The sequence below is a fragment of the Primulina huaijiensis genome, chromosome 1, assembly GCF_012295235.1.
Source record: "Primulina huaijiensis isolate GDHJ02 chromosome 1, ASM1229523v2, whole genome shotgun sequence".
NCBI classification, from domain to species: domain Eukaryota; kingdom Viridiplantae; phylum Streptophyta; class Magnoliopsida; order Lamiales; family Gesneriaceae; genus Primulina; species Primulina huaijiensis.
The window spans coordinates 18,116,322-18,138,330 of record NC_133306.1 but is presented as its reverse complement, the minus strand read 5'-3'; the positions used below and the strand labels follow the sequence as shown (position 1 = coordinate 18,138,330).

The window sequence follows — 22,009 nt, the reverse complement described above, 5'->3', positions numbered from 1 at the left end:
GGATCCATCGACTTCTTGAGGATGATGAAAGTAACAATTAACGATATGAATTCAATAAAAAAGAAAATGTTTATGATCATGATAAAATGATACATGTTATGAAATGAGGAAAAAGAAAAATGTTGAGGTTTATGTTATGCGTGTCATGAAAAATGTTATTTTTACGTAAAAAGTATTTTCATTGTTGCATGTGATTTTATACATATTATTTGTTATAAAGATTATGGCGTGTTGAGTTTTTAGACTCACTAGGTGTTATGGATGCATGTAAGTTTGATGGATGTCTTGATGGTTGACCTGACTGGACTGAAGGTGCACGTAACCCGAGGACCAACGCTTCCACTTTTCTGCACTTATGATTTACGTTTATGATTCATGTTAAAGATTTTTAAGATTATTTAGTTATGTTTTTGAAAGATTTTTGAGAGGTTTATTATGAGCTATACTTTTCAAATTTATTGTTTTTTAGGTTTGGTAAAATGTTAGACGATTTGACGTTTTGAACTATTTCTTTGGACATTTCAAATACTAGTTGGTTGGTTTATTTTAAAATGATACAAAAATATTTTATAAAAATATTTTTGTGTATTGTTAAGGGTTCGGCCGATTTCATAGCTTAAAAAAAAAATTCTAGTACTTTTAAAACAATGAGATTAGCAGACGTTTCAAAACATATGCTCCAAAAAAAAATCTTCAAAAAAACAATTATCGGATTAACATAATTATTCATGTTGTGAAAAAATAAAAATTTACGGTAAAAAGTAAAAATCTCAAACTATCAAAATTATCACACTACACACTTTATAATATTTTTCTCTCAACTCAATTGTGATTTTCTTCATAAATGAGAGATCTATTTATAGAAAATCTTTACAAATAATCCAAAAATAAATTACATCATTACCTTCATCATCACACACAAATTTCAATATTCAACACCTAATTTTACCTAATTTTCAACATTCAAATATTCAACATTCAATATTCAACATTCAATATTCAAATATTTAATTTTAAAATATTAAATTTCAACACTCCCCCTTGTGATGATGATCATAATGATTGTCTTTATTACGTGTTTTTATACTGTCTCGTTAAAAACCTTACTAGAAAAAACTCATTAGGATAAAAACCATAGTAAGGGAAAAAGAGTGCAGTCACGTAAACTCCCCCTCATGTTGACACGAACAGTTCTTCACAAATTTCGTAGATTGCGCATTCCAATATTATATATGTGCTTTCTGAATATTGTTGTAGGAAGTGCCTTTGTGAAGAGATCTGATGAGTTTTTCACTTGATTGAATGTGACGAACATCAATATATTTATTCTTCTCAAGCTCCTTGGTGAATGCGAAGAACTTAGGAGGAATATGTTTAGTTCTGTCGCTTTTTATGTATCCTTCTTTCATTTGAGCAATACATGCAGCATTATCTTCATATAGTATCACAGGCTTCTCGTCAAATGATAATCCGCATGAGATTTGGATATTTTGGGTCATTGATTTTAACCACACACATTCACGGCTTGCTTCATGTAGTGCAATAATCTCGGCATGATTTGATGAAGTTGTTACGAGTGTTTGTTTCTGTGAACGCCAAGAAATTGATGTGCCTCCACGAGTAAATACATATCCAGTTTGAGAACGTGCCTTGTGTAGATCAGATAAGTATCCAGCATCGGCATAACCAATTATACTTGGATTAGCATCTTTTGAATACAAAAGTCCCAAGTCTGTCGTTCCTCTTAGATAACGGAATATATGTTTAATTCTGTTCCAGTGTCTCTTTGTTGGATATGTGCTAAATCTTGCCAATAAATTTACGGCGAAAGATATATCAGGCCTTGTACGATTTGCAATATACATAAGGGCACCGATAGCACTTAAATATAGTACTTCTGGACCAAGAATATCTTCATCATCTTCACATGGACGGAATGGATCTTTTTCTATGTTTAATGATCTAACAACCATTGGAGTACTTAAAGGATTTGATTTATCCATATTAAAACGTTTAAGGATCTTTTCTGTATAATTTTTCTAGCGAACAAAATTCCACATTCTTTTTGTTCAATTTGTAAACCCAGACAATACTTGGTTTTTTCATTATCTTTCATTTCAAATTCTTCCTTCAAATATGACACAACTTCATGAATTTCATTATTCGTTCCAATGATGTTTGAATCATCAACATATACAGCAATAATTACGCATCCGGATGTTGTTTTCTTAATGAAAACACAAGGGCATATTGAATTATTTACATATCCCTTTTTCATCAAGTGATCACTTAGCCGATTATACCACATTCGGCCCGATTGCTTTAACCCATATAATGATCTTTGTAATTTCACAGAATAACATTCTCTGGATTTTGAACTTTGTGCTTCGGGCATCTTAAATCCTTCAGGGATTTTCATATATATATTACTATCAAGTGATCCATATAAGTAAGCTGTAACAACATCCATAAGACACATTTCTAAATTTTCAGATACCACTAAGCTAATCAAATGCCGAAACGTAATTGCATCCATCACGGGAGAATACGGTTCTTCATAATCAATTCCAGGCCTTTGAGAAAAACCTTGTGCAACAAGTCAAGCTTTATATCTTACTATTTCATTTTTCTCATTTCGCTTTCGAATAAAAACCCATTTGTATCCAACAGGTTTTACACCTTCAGGTGTAAGGACTATAGGTCCAAAAACATTATGTTGATTTAGCGAATCCAATTCAACCTGGATGACATTTTCCATTTTATCCAATCCTGCCGATTTTTACATTCACCAAAAGATTTTGGTTCATGATCTTCATTATCATTTAAGATGTCGATTGCCACATTATAAGAAAATATATCATCAATTTCTTCTATATCTTTTCGGTTCCATATTTTTCCAATATTAATATAATTGATAGAGATTTCATGATTCTCGTCAGTTTGTGGTTCTGACAGAACATTTTCATCATCATGTGTTTCTTCAGGAACAACATTCTCTATTTTGTGATCATCATGTGTTTCTTCAGGAACATCATTCTTTATTTTGTAATCACTGTTTTTCTCTATGAATTTGCTTTTTCCAGGATTTTTATCCTTGGAACCGACTGGCCTTCCACGCTTCAGGCGTTTTACGACATCATGACTTTGTTCAATTTGTTTCTTTGGAATTTCAATTCGAGCAGGAGCATTTACAGCATGTATATATGATTTAGTTACCCTTTTTGCATCTTTAAATGCACCTGGTATTTGATTTGCTATTCTTTGCAAGTGCACAATTTGCTGTACATTTTTTTCACATTGTTGTGTTCTTGGATCCAGATGTAACAATGATGATACATACCATGTAATTTCCTTTTCGGTATGTTTCTTGTCTCCCCCTAACATCAGGAATATTTCCTCATTAAAATGACAATCAGCAAAACGTGCTGTGAACACGTCGCCTGTCTGAGGTTCAAGATATCGAATGATTGATGGACTATCATAACCGATATAAATTCCAATCTTTCTTTGATGTCTCATTTTCTTTCGTTGCGGTGGTGCAATAGGCACATACACCATACATCCAAAAATTCTTAGATAAGAAATGTCTGGTTCTTTACCAAATGCAAGCTGCAATTGGGAGTATTTATGATATGCACTTGGTCTGATGCGAATTAATGCAGCGGCATGTAAAATTGCATGTCCCCATATAGAAATAGGAAGCTTTGTTTTCATAGTCATTGGTCTAGCAATCATTTGCAGACGTTTAATCAATGATTCAACCAATCCATTCTGTGTATGTACATGAGCAACAGGATGCTCAACAATGATTCCCATAGACATACAATAATCAGTAAAAGTCTGGGAAGTAAATTCACCAGCATTATCAAGTCTAATTTTCTTGTTTGTATAATCGAGAAATTGAATCCTCAATTTTATTATTTGAGCAAGTAATCTTGCAAATGCAACATTTCGAGTTGACAATAAACATACATGTGACCATCTATTGGAGGCATCAATCAATTCCATAAAGTATCTGAATGGTCCACATGGTGGATGAATTGGTCCACAAATATCACCATGAATACGTTCAAGAAACATTGGTGATTCAGTTTGGATTTTGGCTGGTGATAGTCTTATAATAAGTTTTCCAAGAGAACATGCTTTACATTGAAACTTATTATTATGAAGATCTTCTGGCCTTTCAGCGGATGACCATGTGTATTTTCTATAATTTTTCGCATCATTGTTGAACCAGGATGTCCTAATCGATCATGTCAATTGGTTAATATTGAAGAATTATCAACTACCATGTTTGATTCAATGGAACTTATATGTGTATAATGCAATCCAGTAGGGAGCATTGGTAGTTTTTCAATCACATATTTCTTTCCTGATTTATATGTGGTAAGACACATATATTTCTCATTCCCTTCATTCATTGTTTGAGTATCATACCCATGAGAATATATATCATTAAAACTCAACAAATTTCTTTTCGATTGTGGAGAATACAAAGCATCATTGATCAAAAATTTTGTACCATTAGGTAACAAAAATTGTGCTTTACCACAACCTTTAATCAAGTCTACAAGACCTGATATTGTATTCACCATTGTTTTTGTTGGTTTTAGTTTCAAGAAATATCTTTTATCTCGGAGAATAGTGTGCGTTGTACCACTATCAGGTATGCAAACTTCAGCTTGGTTCATAGCATTTTCCATATTTGAACTTCAAAAAATATGCAATGAGATAAAATTACTGACAATAAAATACATATTTAAAAATATAGCACACGATAAAATATTATCATATCAGTACATGAAAAAATAAAATATTTTACATATCTATTCCATCAGCAAATTGATCATTGTCCGAGAAATCAATCAGAAAATCTCCAGCATCAAAATGAGTTGAACCACTCAAAGGTTCACTGTGTTCAGTAAAGTTGGTCTCCTTTTCTTTCCCCTTTATTGATTCTTTATAAAGTTTACAAAGGTGCTCAGGGGCTCGACAAATACGGGAGCAATGTCCTGGAGTACCATATCTGAAACAAGAACATTCAAATCTTTTTGAGTGATTTTCATTAACACTCATTTTCTCATGATGCCTTTTCAGTGGATGGTTTGAGACACTCTTTTGAGATGAGTTATATGAGTAACTATCTCGATTATTTTCGAAACCACGGCCGCGTCCACGACCACGACTATTTCCACGTCCACGTCCACGAACACGACCTCGATTTTGTCCTCGACCAAAATCTTGTCTATAACTTTGATTTTGGTTTTCAGGTTTAAATTCATTTTTGCTTACGACATTTACTTCAGTAAATGCCGTTGAACCAGTGGGTCGTGCCTGATGATTTCTCATTAAAAGCTCATTATTCTTTTCCGCCACAAGGAGACAGACGATTAGTTCAGAATATTTCGCAAATCCACACACTCTATATTGTTGCTGTAGAGTTATATTTGATGCGTGAAACTTGGAAAATGTTTTTTCAAGCATTTCTGATTCTGTAACCTCATGTCCACAAAATTTTAATTGCGAGATTATTCGATACATCGTCAAATTGTAATCACTTACTTTCTTAAAATCTTGGAATCTCAACATATTCCATTCATCAAGGGCGGTCGGAAGTATAACTTCCCTTATGTGTTCAAATCTTTCTTTTAATCCTTTCCACAGAGCTATGATATCTTTTTCGTTGAGATATTCATATTTCAAACCTTCATCAAGATGTCAGCGCAAAAATATTATAGCTTTTGCTTTTTCTTGTGATGAAGATATACCATTTTCTTTAATAGTCTCGCTTAGACCCAATGACTCAAGATGCATTTCTACATCGAGAGTCCATGGCATATAATTTTTCCCCGTAATGTCGAGTGCAACAAATTCGAGATTTGTCAAGTTTGACATGGTGGTACTAAAAAAATTTATGATGCATTTTATTAGTTAATTGTGGGGTCCCGGACGCTAATCCATGTCTTAATCATTATTAATATCAAATGAACAATTAAGTAATGTGGGACTAAATTTTTTTCTTTTTAATTATGAATGCGGAAACGTAATGTAATCTAGTTACTATACATATCGGTATAAAAGTACAAGTCCTGTACCACATACACTTATTCAACTTAGGTTGAAACATCTAATATCCAGTGTCCAACCCTATCTCTAAGCCAAATCCGGAGCCTCCACGCTATCTAGTCCAGCCTCGTTCTCTTCTTGACCCTAATCATGTCCCACCTGTTGTCATGCACACATACAAACAAGACAACAGCCGGATAACTCCGGTGAGAATTATATTCTCAGTATAAACCATGTATGCATGCAATCATATAATCAATGTAAAAGCATATAAAGGATATTCATAACATGCATACTAATCAAAACATGAATAAAGTATTCGTCGCATGTATCACAATCCGAAACATGGATCAATATCAATAAAAAGTCATATTCTAAACATGTACCAAAATCAGGAACATAAATCAATATCAATCAATGAATCACTCTCCGTGATTCTCAGACTCAGACTCGACTCAGTCCTAATCTAGGGATCCCGATCAGAATAAGAACATACACCCACCTACACTCCCGATCGGGGTGGTGGTACGTTCTTATTCACAGACTTTGGCCCTTTCCATATCGAACATCAGTAATAGAAGCAACTCCAATTCTATCCACTTCGATATGACCAAACGTCCGATGTCCTGACCTATCTGTCAAAGACTATGGCACTTCTGCCATATTCCTATCCTGTGACAATGTGCAATGTGCCAGTGACGATTCTATCACTATCAGGCACTTCTGTCACAAGACCAATCATTTAATACCTGCTATCTATATATCAATAGAACAAGCATATCAATTCATTCATTAATTGCAAATATCAATGCAATAAAATAAAGTATGTGATTTAGGGAAACTCGAGTCAAACCTCACTCGAGTTGTGCAATCCCAACTCAACATTAATTTATACCTTTATCTTCTCGGTCTGACGAAGACGAAGTCTCGAATTCAACTCTGTCCATACCCAATCTGGCAATGACAATATCGAATAGATACAATATCAGTATATAACTCAGTTCAAAACCTGTTCTGATCAATACTCAAATCAAAACATAATCTAATCAATGTCAACGATACAACAATACCATCTCAATCAATACTGAATCTGATCAATACCAATCTACTGATGTTTCGACGGCATAACAATACATTCTCGCTAACTCCGTCAATCTCAACATCACAGATATACTATCAGAACTCAAAATCAATCACGGTACAACTCATAATCTAATCTGATATCGCATCTCAATCCAATCAACTCCGAAAATCATAAAAATTTCATACACAGTCTGTTCTTCGATCTGACTTCCATTATATACTGATCAGTAAATCCAGAACACATAACAATACTCAAATCTCAATTCATAATCAGTAATGATACAAATCTGATATCAAATCTCAGTCAATTCCGTCCGAAAATCATAATAATTCCATACGGTATCTAGTCTTCAGTCCGGTTTCGATTCTACGAGGTTTACTATGTCAAGAACATCATACATAAATTATGTTCAATTCTGACAATATCAGAATTTCAAAACATATCACAACGTAGCAAAACTTACGTCAAGTTGTAGCATGCATTGATAGGAACACAGTACTGAAGTCGGATTCAAAATCTGACGGATGGATCGAAATAAAAAGGCGTAAGGATTTTCAACCTTTCTTCCCTCGAAGCTTCTCTCGTTCTTTCTGAATTCAGAATTGAAGTATGTCTGTATATATATATACACGTCACATGCAACAAGGCAAATGGCTCATCCTACATGCAACACGTCTCGCGCATATGCGCGACATCACTCGGCGCATATGCGCGAGACCATATGTCTCGGCGCGTGTATCTCGGCAGCTCTCGGGCATATGCGCGCCTTCCCTCGGCGCATATGCGCGAATTCGCGCATGTGCGCCACATTCTCTGGAAATGTCACTTGTGCATCTCACCCCCTCGCGCATATGCGCGCTCTGTCTCGCGCATATACGCGAGGTCCTCTGCCTTCGCACTTGGTCTCTCGCGCATATGCGCACCTCCCTGCCGCGCATGTGCGCGAAGTCTACTGTCGGTCACATATGCAATCATCATGCCTTTCCAATTCTAGTCTCGTCGTGACCCTTCTATAATCACATCAATTAATCAATTAATCCATTAATCCTTTTCGATTAACACGATAAAATCTCGGGCATTACATTAATGAATATTGCAATACAAAATAATGGATAAATAACAAATACAAGCATTCGTAAAAATAAAGAAAACACACGAGGAGGATATTCTCCGATAAGTACAAGATTCGTGAGTATTTAACCAAAATAATTAAAAATAACTTTGTGAAAACCATCTTTTTTTTCTTCAAAAATTTGATGAAGAATAATTTTAGAGAAAAAGAGAAAGTTGGAGTGATTGAATGTGTCTGTGAGATCATATATATAGGGAAAAAATTAGCCGTTTTGTTACCATTTATGACCATTGGTGTACAAGAAAATAAATGTATGTATTTGTATAATTTTATAGTAATAATATGGTGTATATAATATTAATAATGTTTTAAATAATTATGTATATCATATCACAATATTATAATGATGTGTCATAAAATATTTTATTTAAAAACCTTATAAACTTTTATACTTGTCGTATCCTTTACCGGGAGTGTGGGATGTCGTCTTAACATCCTCCCAAGATTTATAACAAGTTTTTGAAAAATTTATTTTATTATAATATTATATTATATATTAAGTATATACACAATAAATAAATAAATAGTAAAATAAATATTATTACTTTTGTTACCTTTTTCTTCTGTTTTGGTGTTTCGAAAAATATAGAGGACTTTTAGAGCTTCGTGCTGATAACGTGTTGTGAAAAAGTAAAAATTTACGGTAAAAAGTAAAAATCTCAAACTCTCAAAATTATCACACTACACACTTTATAATATTTTTCTCTCAACTCAATTGTGATTTTCTTCATAAATGAGAGATCTATTTATAGAAAATCTTTACAAATAATCCAAAAATAAATTACATCATTACCTTCATCATCACACACAAATTTTAATATTCAACACCTAATTTTACTTAATTTTCAACATTCAAGTATTCAACATTCAATATTCAAATATTCAATATTAAAATATTAAATTTCAACCATTCAATCTCTAAATCATTTGCCAATTAGTTTTATAATGTTTGTTTAATTAAAAATGTCAAAGGCACATGAGGTAGATAAAGTTCCACTCTTATTTTCTTATCGCCAACGCCATAGCTTCTCCGCTGCCGTCGAAATGCAAAGCGCTCCGCCGGTTCCGCCCCGTCGACGCCCCGTCTATCTTGGTTTGGATGTTGGCACCGGCAGCGCACGCGCAGGTCCTTTTTGATTCCATCCCATCATCTATTTTCACGTCGAATATGGTGTGATTTGCTGCTGTTGTTTGTGAGTGAACTTATCGGGTGATGGTTGTCGAATTGTAAATTATTAGTTCTTGGTTTTTTTCTGAATCATTTGATTTTTACGGTTAAATTCACGCGATTTTCTTGATATGGCTTATTGTTGGTCGTACTAAATGCGTTTACAGCTACATTCATTTACTTTTCTTCGGCTTATAGTTTAAGCTAATTCGTTTAGATTTGATTACTTAATGGTCATTATTTGCTGTAATTTAGTTAACGGGCTCTTAGAAAAGAAGTTATGTGCTGCTTATGATCGGGTTGAAGCTTAAAACATTGTTTGATGATCAGTCATTATGGTTCTGCGTTTCAATTTTATATTTTATCTCAGGTTATTTATTTCAACATATCGAAATTGAGGAATGGCACATCTATGTTTATTTGAAATCTGGCATTACGGAGCTTGTTGCTGGATGCTCCCTCCCTCTCTCTTCTCTGATGTTTAAATTTAATACAGGCCTCTTTGATGAAGATGGGAAACTTTTAGGTTGTTCTAGCAGCCCGATACAGATTTGGAAAGATGGTGATTGTGTTGAGGTGACAATTGACCATTGGGAATTATCAAAATATAATTTAAATTATACAATTAGGCGTACAAAATTGTCATACATGTTTGGCATTTATATAAATCATATGCCTTGTTCTTTCGAATTCCAGCAATCGTCAACTGATATTTGGCTTGCAATTTGCACGGCTGTCAAAGCAGCATGCTCTCTTGCAAATATATCTGGAGAAGAAGTAACCAGTTTGGGATTTGCTGCTACTTGTTCTCTTGGTTTGTAAGCAAAAAAGTTTCTGAGATTGTTATATATGCTACAATTATTTACGTCTACATCATGCAGCTTTTAGCTGGAGCTACTTTTTGCAGTTGCTGTTGATTATGATGGAGAACCTGTGACAGTTTCTTGGAGCAGTGACACAAGAAGAAATGTGATAGTGTGGATGGACCACAGAGCTGTAAAACAAGCTGAGAGGATCAATTCCTCTAATTCGCCAGTGCTGGAATATTGTGGTGGGGCTGTATCCCCGGAGATGCAGCCACCTAAGGTATTTACACAATTATGAAAGCGCCTTCACTTTCTTGTATGATGATGGTGTTTATATCTGAACATTTTTGTAATCAACATAATGGCTGGCAAAATTACTTTAAACTGAGGTCTTCTAGAAGGCGTTCCAAGTGTTAAATGTTTATGATGTATTAGATGTCAAGAACATCCTATGCTGAAGCCTTGTGACTCGTGTTTCCAGCTCATGGTTAGGAACTTTACAGAATACCACAACTATTAGGATGTTTTCTGCATCTGAAAAGGACTTTTTCGATCAGTTCAAAGTATTAGTAAATGTCACACGTCTGCTATTTGCGAAATGTTCCTTGCCCCATTCCCTGGTTGTTAGATACAAGGTTTTCCCGAAATAATTTGGAATTGAAATCACCATGTCAATCCGACTCATTGGCAGAAAACCCTTGAATGCTTACATTTGTTCTTTGAGTCAACCTTCTGCATTTTTCAATGAATACTTCAATTTTTGACGCACAATTGATGGTTTTGCAGTCTGAAAGTTTCTAGTTTGTACAAAGTACAAACGTTGATATAATTTATCTTAGGTTTTCATAAGAGGCTTTAATATCTATAAAAATTGGATCATCACCCTATCCTCAGTTTTAGATTCTTGCTTAAACTGTGACAATAAACATAGGGCGAGTTATTTCTGTTCAGGAATTTGGCAGAAGATTCTGCTTTCACGTAGTAAAAATATAGTTAACGAATGCCTTGGTTAATTTGACACTCGTCCAATCAAGTAAATATGGACGATACATTTCTTCAGTAAATCATTTTCCATAGACAAAACCAATTGCAATTTACACAACAAATTACATCAAGGTGCCTTTTCTTTAACCAGCTTTATTTATTTGTGGGAATATAATATCTGTGAATAATGTGACTTTGTATAAATATTGTCTGTGGAAATTTGAGTCTGATATGTGTTTTGATTGAATTGAATATCGGAGACAATGAAAATCACCGAGTCTTTAAGGGTAAACTGAACTTGTGGTGAAAATCATGTTAGAAGATATGGATATAGGGAAGGTTAAGATGTTGGCGGTAGGTCACTTGAGAAAGGGAAGACATCCTTCTTGCAGCAGAAGGATTAAAGTTTATGTTATCAAACGATGAAATGGATATGGTTAACTTGAAACTTTTTGACTTTTTAGGTAGTTTTTATTTTCCGTACTTCAATGATGTTAGGGATGGGGGAGTCAGCCTTAATTTTATTGTTTTTAATTTACATGCGACACCTTTTATTTTCCGTTCAGTTTGGTAATATGTCTCTGATTGTAATGGCAGTATGTTAAGGTGATTTTTTTTTAATTTTGTGAGGCAAATGAAGAAGTAAAGAAATAAACGATCACGAGTGCATTTAATATTGCTGAACGTGTTTATGGATTCTGCAGTATTCTATTTGCAGCTTTTGTGGGTCAAAGAAAATTTACCAGAGTCTTGGTCGATGGCATTTAGGTGGATGGATCTAAGTGATTGGTTATCATATAGGTAAAGCCCTGAAATATTGCCTGTCGTGCTACACTTGTGAAACAAATTCATATCTCATATCAATTCTTTCTTAGAGCAACAGGAGATGATACTCGGAGTCTTTGCACAACGGTCTGCAAGTGGACTTATTTAGGTCATGCACATATGCAACAGATCAACGAGAAAGACTCCCGTGACATGGAAGCTCTTGGATGGGATGATGATTTTTGGGAGGAGATTGGTTTAGGTGATCTTGTGGATGGTCATCATTCCAAAATCGGTATATATCTAACTTTATGTGTGTACAACTAGTAAAACATTTTGACTTGAAGAAGTTTCCTTAGCCTCCTTGTACCATTTATTAATTGATATAATATATTACTTTTCTTAAGGTATTGGATCATGATGAATTGGTATATGCCACTAAAATGTAAAGAAAAGGATCTGCCTCGTGTGTTTCACAAACTACTATGGCATTCTTTCTTGGGTGTGGAGATATTTTTTATCTTGATTTTTCACTGAACAATTTTGATGTGTAAATTCTGAATAGGAAGTCATTTGAGTGTAGCTTTAAAGAGAAAGTTCCAAATTGTACGAAGTTCCTGCAAATTCTTTCTTAGGCCCCTACAATAACTCTTTTGTCTACATCTTGATCCTGTGGTGCTTTTTGGCATTTTTAATGCTTCTAAAATACTATTTTTATGCTAATATGTTTGGTGTTATTGTTCAATTGTTTTATGTGAGTATTTCTTGATTTTTACTTGAAATTATGTTTACAGGACGAAGTGTAGCTTTTCCTGGTCATGCTTTGGGCTCTGGGCTCACACCTGATGCTGCGAAGGCAAGGAGTCCTGGATCTTCTTGCCCAAGCGATGCTTCTTGATTGTATTAATAATGTTAAAGGGCCACTTAACCAACATGAGAGCACATGCATTCATATGTTTTTATAGGACAATATTTTCTTGAATCTTTCATTTTTTTAAACTGCTTTTATGTACTTTACTGGGGCTCTTCATTCTATATGCTAAACAAAATCATATTTTCAGGAATTGGGTCTGGTGGCTGGAACCCCAGTTGGATCATCGCTGATAGACGCTCATGCTGGTGGTGTGGGAGTAATGGAAAGTGCGCCGGCCTCAGATTTAGAATCTAAAGGTTAATATTTTTTGTTTTCTCAAAATGACTCTGCTTATTTGGTTTCATTTTCCTTGTTTTGGAAAGAGAAGATTTGTTTCTGTAAATGCCGACTCATGTAAGCTATTATCTGATAGTGGTGTCATATTAATATAATTTATTATTAAATTTTGTTTTATAATATTGTTTTTAAGATATAATATAATATAATATAATAATGTCTTTTCGGGAAGCGATACAAATCTGAATTAATAGTAATAATTTCATTGGGAGATCTGAAAATGAGGGAAAATATATTTTGGGGAATGAGAATAAAATGGGTTGACAATATTTGCCATTGTTATGGGAAATGAAGAATCAGCGAATAAACCAAACAATTGGTTCTGCTGGAAAGTCATATGTTCCTGTATATGTGTTTATTTGGGAGTTTTGGACTTGCAGAGGTTGATGAGGAGACTATATGTCATAGAATGGTATTAGTATGTGGAACTTCTACATGCCACATGGCTATCTCTAAAACCAAGCTATTCATCCCTGGGGTCTGGGGGCCATTCTGGTCAGGTAACTTTTTTTTTTTTTTTTTTTTTTTTTTTTTTTTTTTTTNTAATTCAACATAATATATGTTTTTGGTTTCTTTATCTCTAGAACGAACAGCCACAGGCCCTTTCATTTTATTCAATGTTGCAGGAAACAAAAGAACAATTTACTCAGTCTCCTTCTCAACTTTATTCCAAATGGCTTCTGTTAAATGATCATTTTTTTAAAAAAAAAAGAATCAATGGTGGTCAAATGTGTATTTTTTTATCCCAATAGGTGAGAAAATGGGATGACTATAACATACGACCTATGGTTAGAAATTTTTTTTGACGAGGCTATAGTTAGAATTTTGAAGCTACAATAAAAGCCACTTTTACCACACATGTATAGTGAGGCAGACAAAAATACCTTGTGGGATTATGCTGCTCAATTTGTCATTAAGATCCAAAAAGTGTCTATTATTTTCTCGTCTTACGTATGCGACATGACTAAAGTTGGTGATAGGATGTCGAGACACAAATTAGTGGAAAATCATGGAACAAAAAAATATCACGACTTTTAAAATTATTTCCTAATCCAACATGAATACCTCGAGTCCAATCACAAATGCATGTGTTATACTCAAAATATTAAGACATGGTTTTAGTACAATAGATGCACGAGTCTACTAATTCAATTGAGTCACTTAAACTTGTTGTCTCTCAAGCCATTATCAACAAGCTTATGCCTGAATATAAGATTAGCAATCGCCTAAGCCCCAAGTATTCTCTTCGTTCTTTTCTCAAACACTTTCTTTACATGAATCAGTCATAACTGTAGACATAATTATTTTTCTACTCTCATAAAAAATTCAATAATATCACGTGACCATTATCTCTAAATGTCAAACATGAATTTCCTCCCATATACTAGACTAGTGCTAGCAATTTATGGAACCAACGTCCCTAAAAACTTACAATGTGCTAGGATCATTGATTCAAAAAAAAAATTCCATCAACAATAACACAAATCAGTTATCATATCTTTAGCATTCAATCATGTCAATAACATAGAAATCAAGAAAGTTCCTCATTCTATTCAGGACTCTCTAACTCCATGTTCAGCACATGATCAAGACTTGTGAAAACAAGATTAAGCTTAAGAAATGTTAGTTCTGAGGTTCTTACAGAAGTTTTTAGTCTCCTTGAGCATTTTTTGCCACTAACACTTGAAGCTTAGTGTGGGGTGATTCTTTGAGGCTCGTTAGGAGAACCTCTCGATCTCTTAGCTTGAGGCTCGGTGGAAGAGAATAAATATCATAACACAAGATTGTGAATATTTTTACTGGTAATTTTATTAATGCAATCTATCTATATTTATAACAGAGTACAAATGATTCAAATAAAGATATTCAAGTCCTTATAAAAACCGTATCCTAACCATAAATAAAATATCACCATATCCTACCAAAATTAAAAATAACAACAAATCCTATTTCTAAATAAAGATGTTAGCATTTCAATTTATTCTTTGGGCTTGACTTACCATCTTGTTGTAATGGTTTATTACGTGTAAGGTCCAATGACATTGATATCCCCCCCTTGGATCATGGTTGTCCTCAATCATGAGAAAAGGGTATGGAACCACAGTTCGTGCAAAGAGGCACTTGGATATCTTCAAGAACAATTATAGCTGTTGGGATATTTCAAGGATTAAGCATAGATGACAATAGTTCTTAAATTCCTCCTCCGTAACCCTGGATGATCTAGTTCTGACTTCAGAGACCTGAGTTGGATCCTCTTCTCAAGATAGAAAGAGACCAATCCTTGTTTTCCTCCTGCAAGTGTTGGAGTCGAAAAAATTGTTTGCATAATCTAAACCATCCCAACAGATTTGATTCTATTTTATACCTGGGAAAAATGAGTTTCGAATACCGAGGCATGTTGAGATGGCCATTGGTGCTACCTCGTCGTCCTTCGGAATGCTGGTCGTTGGTGCCCCATTGATTCGTGTCCTCTTCTCTGATCTCGTTCTTTCAAGCGCATGGTTGACAGACACATGGAAATCTTTTCCAACTTATCCGAAGAGCTTGTTGCCGTTTCTTGGCAGCTACCTTGTACTCCTGATAACTTTCTACAAAAGCTTTAAAGTTTTGTTGAAAAACGTGATATCCCTCTTGTACCAGTTTGTTATGGTCCCATGTTTTAGATTCAGTAATGGGGTGTGATTCTTTCAGGCTCGTTAGAAAGAATCTTTTGATTTCTTGGTTTGAGACTCTTGGAAGAGGACCTCAGATCTCGTAAGGCAAGCTTGTGAATAATTTCTTGATAATTTTACGATTGCAACCTATCTCTATTTATAACAAGTATAATGATTCAAACAAAGATTATCAAATCTTAATAAAAAAATAAAATATCACCATATCATAACCAAAATAAAAAGATCATTTGATCATAAATAAAAGTATCACCATGTCCTAACAAAAATATAAGATAACAAATTTCTAGATAAAAGATAATAGCATATCAATTTATTTTTTGGGCTTAACTTTCCATCTTGCTGCAATGGATTATTACATGTAAGGCCCATGACCCATCCATCACATTTAAGCACCTTAGCTTCATAACATCAGAAACAAGATTCTGGTGTAAGAACCTAAAAGAAAATAACATGGAAATGCATGATGCCATGCACTATGCAAAACCCTAGCCACCGTCTATGCACACCATTGTGCAGTGGCCATGCTATAAGTTGAGAAAAACTTTAAAACATGCAAGGTGCTGCACACTGGGTGCTTGAAATAACAAAATACATCTATTTGTGCACAGGGCATCTACTGTGAAATTAACCTGCACACTGCATGACACCATGGTTTGGGTCGATACTGAGCGGCAAAAGGCAGTCAAATTTCAGAAAATACAATCAACTTCACATGCTGGCCATGCACTAAGCTATGCTAATTACTTCCTTAGAATTTTGTCGAAAACTTGATTTTTCGATCCATTCAGAAGTTCAAGTTACACGCTAAAATATTTGGTTCAAATCATTTTTAAAATATAATTTTGAGAAAATTATCGAAAGTACAATTCAGGACCTTACAATAGCTAAAAAGATTGTGACCGGAGTGGATTGAGGACCTTACAATAGCTAAAAAGATTGTGACCGGAGTGGAGTCTCCAGTGGTTCTCTGAATAGTTAATGTATTTCTTGTTCTATTCAAGAGGTGACTAAGTAGTAACATCTGACTTGTTCAACTTCACAAAAATCTTTCAGCTATGGTGCCTCAGTATTGGCTTACAGAAGGAGGCCAGAGTGCCACTGGCGCTTCGCTAGATTATATCATAGAGAACCATATCGCTTCTCCTCATCTGGCGAATCGAGCGGCTTCTCGATGTGAGATTGCCTGAACTTCTCACAGATGTTTAATATGGTTTTGTATTTTATGTTTGGTCTATTTCTCCCGCCTAATCGCTTTTAAAAATTTTCCTCTTTCTGGTCTTGTAGGCATTTCAATATTTGAACTTCTTGGTGAGATACTGGAGTCGGTGAAACAAGAATTAGGTTCTCCTTTTCTCGCTGCTCTGACTAATGATGTTCACGTCCTCCCCGATTTTCATGGAAACAGGTAAAACTCAAAATTTCTTCGATCCTTTTATATTTGGAACTCGCAAATCTAAATTGTTGATTGTACCTTCTAAACTTTTATTTTAGATCTCCGATTGCAGATCCAAAATCGAAAGGAATGATATGTGGCTTAACTCTTGATACAAGTGAAAAGCAGCTGGCTCTTCTTTATCTTGCCACAGTACAGGGAATTGCATATGGCACACGACATATTGTAGAGCATTGCAATTCCCATGGACACAAAGTAAGGAAGTTGATGCATGCAATGTTTCATCCTATATTTTAAGCAATTTCTCTGTGCTATAGTTGGAAATCATTGGCAGATATTACGCAAGAAAAATTGTAGTTATAATTGTATCATTTCTTTATCTTTACAATTGTTAGGATAATTCATGTATATCTTCTTTGTTGTGCTTGGTAGGAAACGTCCAGCATTTTAAACTAATAATTAACCCTCCCGCCTATAGTGTTTTTTTCTCTCTAGGGTGCTATACATGGTTTTATACACAAGCATGAAGTTGTCGCAAATTGGAGTTTTAAAAGCAAAAGTATTTGAAGAATTTGGGATGCCATAAAATGAGAAAATTTATTATGTTATTATAATAGTGAAATGATATTTTGACTGCCTTCTTCATAGGTGCATAGAAAAATGCATACTACAAATAAATATCGGCTGGAGGGTTTAAGTTCTTAATTAAAACTTTCATGAGTGGTTTTAGCCGTTTTGGCATAGTGTGGCGGGTCCACTTTGTTATTTACCCCAATTTTCATGTCATTACGTTGGCAGCGTTGCTTGCTTTCTGCTAATTGCTTTAAGTTTATATTGATCACATTATCCTGACATCTCTGGTGCGCCGTGTGCCATACAATTTTATAAGATGAACAATCTCTTTTGTTCTTAAAATTAACAATCGTATGTTGCATTCTCAATGACTTTTGGCCATATGTTATTCCTATCTGCTCATTGTCTCCAGATTGACACGTTGCTTGCATGTGGTGGACTTGCAAAGAATTCCTTGTTCGTTCAAGAGCATGCAGACATCATAGGTTATCTTTGTCTCTCTACATATATACATGTGCGCATTTGCGCATACATGCATTCGTACCAGTGAATATGCTTGGACGAAGATGACTTCCGAAATTTTATTTTGTAACTTTGTTCCATCTATCTCTCCAATAAGTTATCTTAAATCTTGAATGGGTTATAGTTTAGCTGCACACGTGAACCATTATGTTTTTTTATGGATAATCTTTGCACTGTCCTAGTATAATGGCCATAGCAGTCGGAATGTTTTGGAAAAATAAAACTCACAAACTTTGTATGCACATTCATTGTCACCTTCACTTATTACTGGCCTCCTTAGATGGTGATTGACACATCATGTTCATTTTAATTCTGTGTTGGGAGAGAATTTCGAAGGGTTTTGCATTTTTCCATTGACGCCTTTAGACGACAGTGATCATACTTGAAATTTCCAGACTTGATCTATGCCTGTTTTGGAGGGGAGAAGAACTCGATCCACGATGTCTTTTTTTCTTGCCTTGAGTTGAATACATTTTCTTTTCCTTTCTAAATTTCAGACTCAAGATACTTTTGGCAATACTGTATATTTGGGCAGGTTATCCTATAGTTCTTCCCCGAGAAAATGAATCTGTGTTATTGGGTGCTGCTATTCTTGGTGCTGTTGCCTCAAAGAAATATTCCACTGTCCGAGAGGCCATGAGAGCATTAAATGCAGCTGGTCAGGTATGCATGTAACTGCTTCTTGTTATATCCAAAATGATTTAATCGTTAAAGGGAGAGATAGATGGTTATCAATATTACACGATCTTCAGCTATAACACTTGAGTTCGTAGCATGATACAAGTCATGTGGTAAGCATCTCTTCCGCTTTTGCTCATATATATTTTTCGCCATTGTCGTCTGCTTAAAACTATGTCGTCTGCTTAAAACTATAAAGAGATGCAGACCAAGTAAATCCTCTATTTTTATCATTTATCCTCTTTTCTTCTCCTTTGGATTGTTCAATATTCTGTCAACGTTTCTGATCTATACCATTTATGAGACGAGTATTTATCTAGTTGTAGGCTTGTAGCAACTAAGCATTTTACAAAGATTCACCCAATTTTTGGTTTTAATTTTATATTTTTGGAAAATGTTTGGGGAAAATGTTTTGAAAGTTTAAACTATTTTTTTATTGTTTTATCAGGAGGCATTTTTTATTGTATGTCAAATAATGTAAATTTTGTTTAAATTGGTATTTGTAGAAATCATACTAGGGTGATATTTTTTTCCCAATTATAGTATTGTTTTCACTATAACGCTGACGACGGGACATCAACTTGTAAGTAATAGCTGAAGTTATATGCAAGCGATTTTCGGTGTCACAATGTCATTTTCCGATGTTACATTAGCACTCTTGTGAAAAGTGATTAAATTGAAAAAATAGATAAATAGAGGACTAAGACAGTAGAATAACCAATATCATGACCAAAAATAGAAAATGTGCATACTGCACATATTGAAAATGTAATTTTCCAACGAAAATGAGAGTGATTAAATACTTTTAACGATCCATCTTTAAATATTTGCTATCGCTTGGATTTATGGTTTTTCATAACTTTTAATAGGTTGTGCATCCATCTAAAGATCCAAAAGTAAAGAAGTACCATGATGCTAAATATAAGATATTCCGGGAACTTTACGAGCAGCAGCTGTCTATGCGTTCCACGATGAATCAAGCTCTTTCATAGGTTATTACCTCGATTTTTCTCTGTTGTATCGAGGAATTCTTGGAAAGTTGGTGCTTGTTTTATCTTGATCTCCTGCATATTGGTTTGGGCAAGTAGTTGTCGTGTATAGATAGATAATCTCGATATTTTTTGTTCCTTTAAAACGATTATAGTTTTTCCTGCTCAAGTAATGGGTGTTTGTTACAGCATAGGTTTGCATACTTTTCTGCATCCGAATTTGTAGAATCAGTTGAAATGTTCTTTCTGAACATGCAAGTTAAGCGTTATTTCACTGTTCAAATCATTGAAGTACCATCGTTGCACGTAGTCTAATATTATTTTATTACTTTTTGATGTATGGTGGTGGCAAAAAGTTCCATGTCTTAAATCTACTTTCACGAACTTTACGTGAGTGAAAAAGTCTAACGAAAAAGTTTATTAGGATAATTATTTCAACAATGATTATCTTTTAAATATATTTTGAGTGCTTTAATTGAGGTTTATATAGAAGCAAAATATGTATTGCACGAACTTCACGTGAGTAAAAAAGTCTAATGAAAAAGTTTGTTAAAATAATTATTTTAACAATGTTTGTCTTTTAAAATTATCAATATGTGTCCTTTAATTGAGATTTATTTTATTTGCAGAAAGTAAAGGAAATAAGCCCTACAGTGACTCGTCCAATTTCCTAGCCGCAGAGAAAGTTATCGGAAAGAAAGTTAACGAGCGTCAAGGATCTTATGGTCTAGTAGCAAGGCAAAAACTTGTGTGAGACGGTCTCTCGGGTCGTATTTTGTGAGATGGATCTCTTATTTGGGTCATACATGAGAAAGTATTACTTTTTATGATAAGAGTATTATTTTTTATTGTAAATATTGGTAGGGTTGATCCGTCTCACAGATAAATATTCATGAGATCGTCTCAAAAGATACCTACTCTAGTAGCAATTGTGAGGTCCCGAGATTCAAGAGGTCTTGGATTAGAATATTACTTGTGTGAGTTATTTAGTTATATAAAAATATTTCTGAATGTGTGTTATCTTGCACTATTAGTGGCTTGTTTTTTTAGTTGTTTATTAAGTGAGTGAATAATAAAATAAAGAACACGATAACACCAGAATTTTAACGTTGTTCGGTCCAATCGACCTACATCCAATGGGTCACGCGCAGCTAACAAGTGAATCCACTGAATATATAATGTTATGATCATACAAGGATTTATTCAAATAAAAGACTCTTTTTGTAACGTCCAAAAATCTGGTTACGTAAATCGCATGCATGAAAATTATTAAATTGCTAAATTATTTTAATTAAATGATTTTGGATACATGAATGATATATTTTGATTGACTAAATGATTAATTATGTAGTTTTGCTTGATTTCATAATTTAAAATTTTTCAGATGAATATCTGTGGTTGGCCCAAGGACGGAGGATCGAAGACGATTAATGTATTAAAGATTTACAAGCTAAATTTTTATTTGTAGTTAAGAAAACATTTATTTTAAATAATTTAAGAATTTTAAGGTCAAATTTAAATTAATTAGTGGAAACAAGAAATTTTAAGTAATTTATATGAGATTTTGAAAATAAGTGTTTTAAAATCTTTTAAATTTGAGGCCTAATAATTTTATTTATTTTAATGGGCCTAATTTATTAATTAAAAACTAAGTTTGATAAAGCCTATTAATTAAGTGATTAAGAAGTCTTTTTGTTTTTTTTTAAATAATTAAACCCTAAGCCCTAAACTCACACACACACACCGAAACACACCGAAACATACAATTCACGAAAAGAACAGCGGCCGTAACTAGGAGTCTTGCCAAGGGAGTTTCGAAATTTTTTTCTCCTTTGTTCTTCCATTTTCTCATCGTTCTTCCTTCCAACAACAATCACTCGACTCCAACTTACTTTATATGTGTTTTCACATTTATTTTCTGTTACAATGATATCAACAGTTGCGTTTTTAATAGTACACGCATG

The 22,009-nt window shown here is 34.1% G+C and overlaps 1 protein-coding gene across 3 annotated transcripts; it reads left to right on the top strand.

Moving 5' to 3' along the window:
• Nucleotides 1-9,245: 9,245 nt before the first annotated feature.
• On the top strand, nucleotides 9,246-20,214 carry LOC140982294 (uncharacterized). 3 transcript variants are annotated; one of them, XM_073448765.1, is made up of 15 exons: nucleotides 9,246-9,408; nucleotides 9,947-10,026; nucleotides 10,147-10,264; nucleotides 10,358-10,536; nucleotides 11,959-12,041; nucleotides 12,116-12,300; nucleotides 12,800-12,861; nucleotides 13,067-13,175; nucleotides 13,596-13,715; nucleotides 16,944-17,063; nucleotides 17,175-17,295; nucleotides 17,382-17,538; nucleotides 18,269-18,341; nucleotides 18,914-19,041; nucleotides 19,926-20,214. In XM_073448765.1, the coding sequence occupies exons 1-15, from the start codon at nucleotides 9,246-9,248 to the stop codon at nucleotides 20,046-20,048; spliced, it is 1,821 nt and encodes a 606-aa protein (XP_073304866.1). In that variant the 3' UTR covers nucleotides 20,049-20,214. The 3 variants fall into 3 exon arrangements, 2 of the variants coding, with proteins under 2 accessions (XP_073304866.1, XP_073304877.1); XR_012176237.1 differs by lacking the exon at nucleotides 18,269-18,341; XM_073448776.1 differs by lacking the exon at nucleotides 9,246-9,408 and having other exon boundaries at nucleotides 10,008-10,026; nucleotides 10,147-10,268.
• The last annotated feature ends 1,795 nt before the right edge of the window (nucleotides 20,215-22,009 follow it).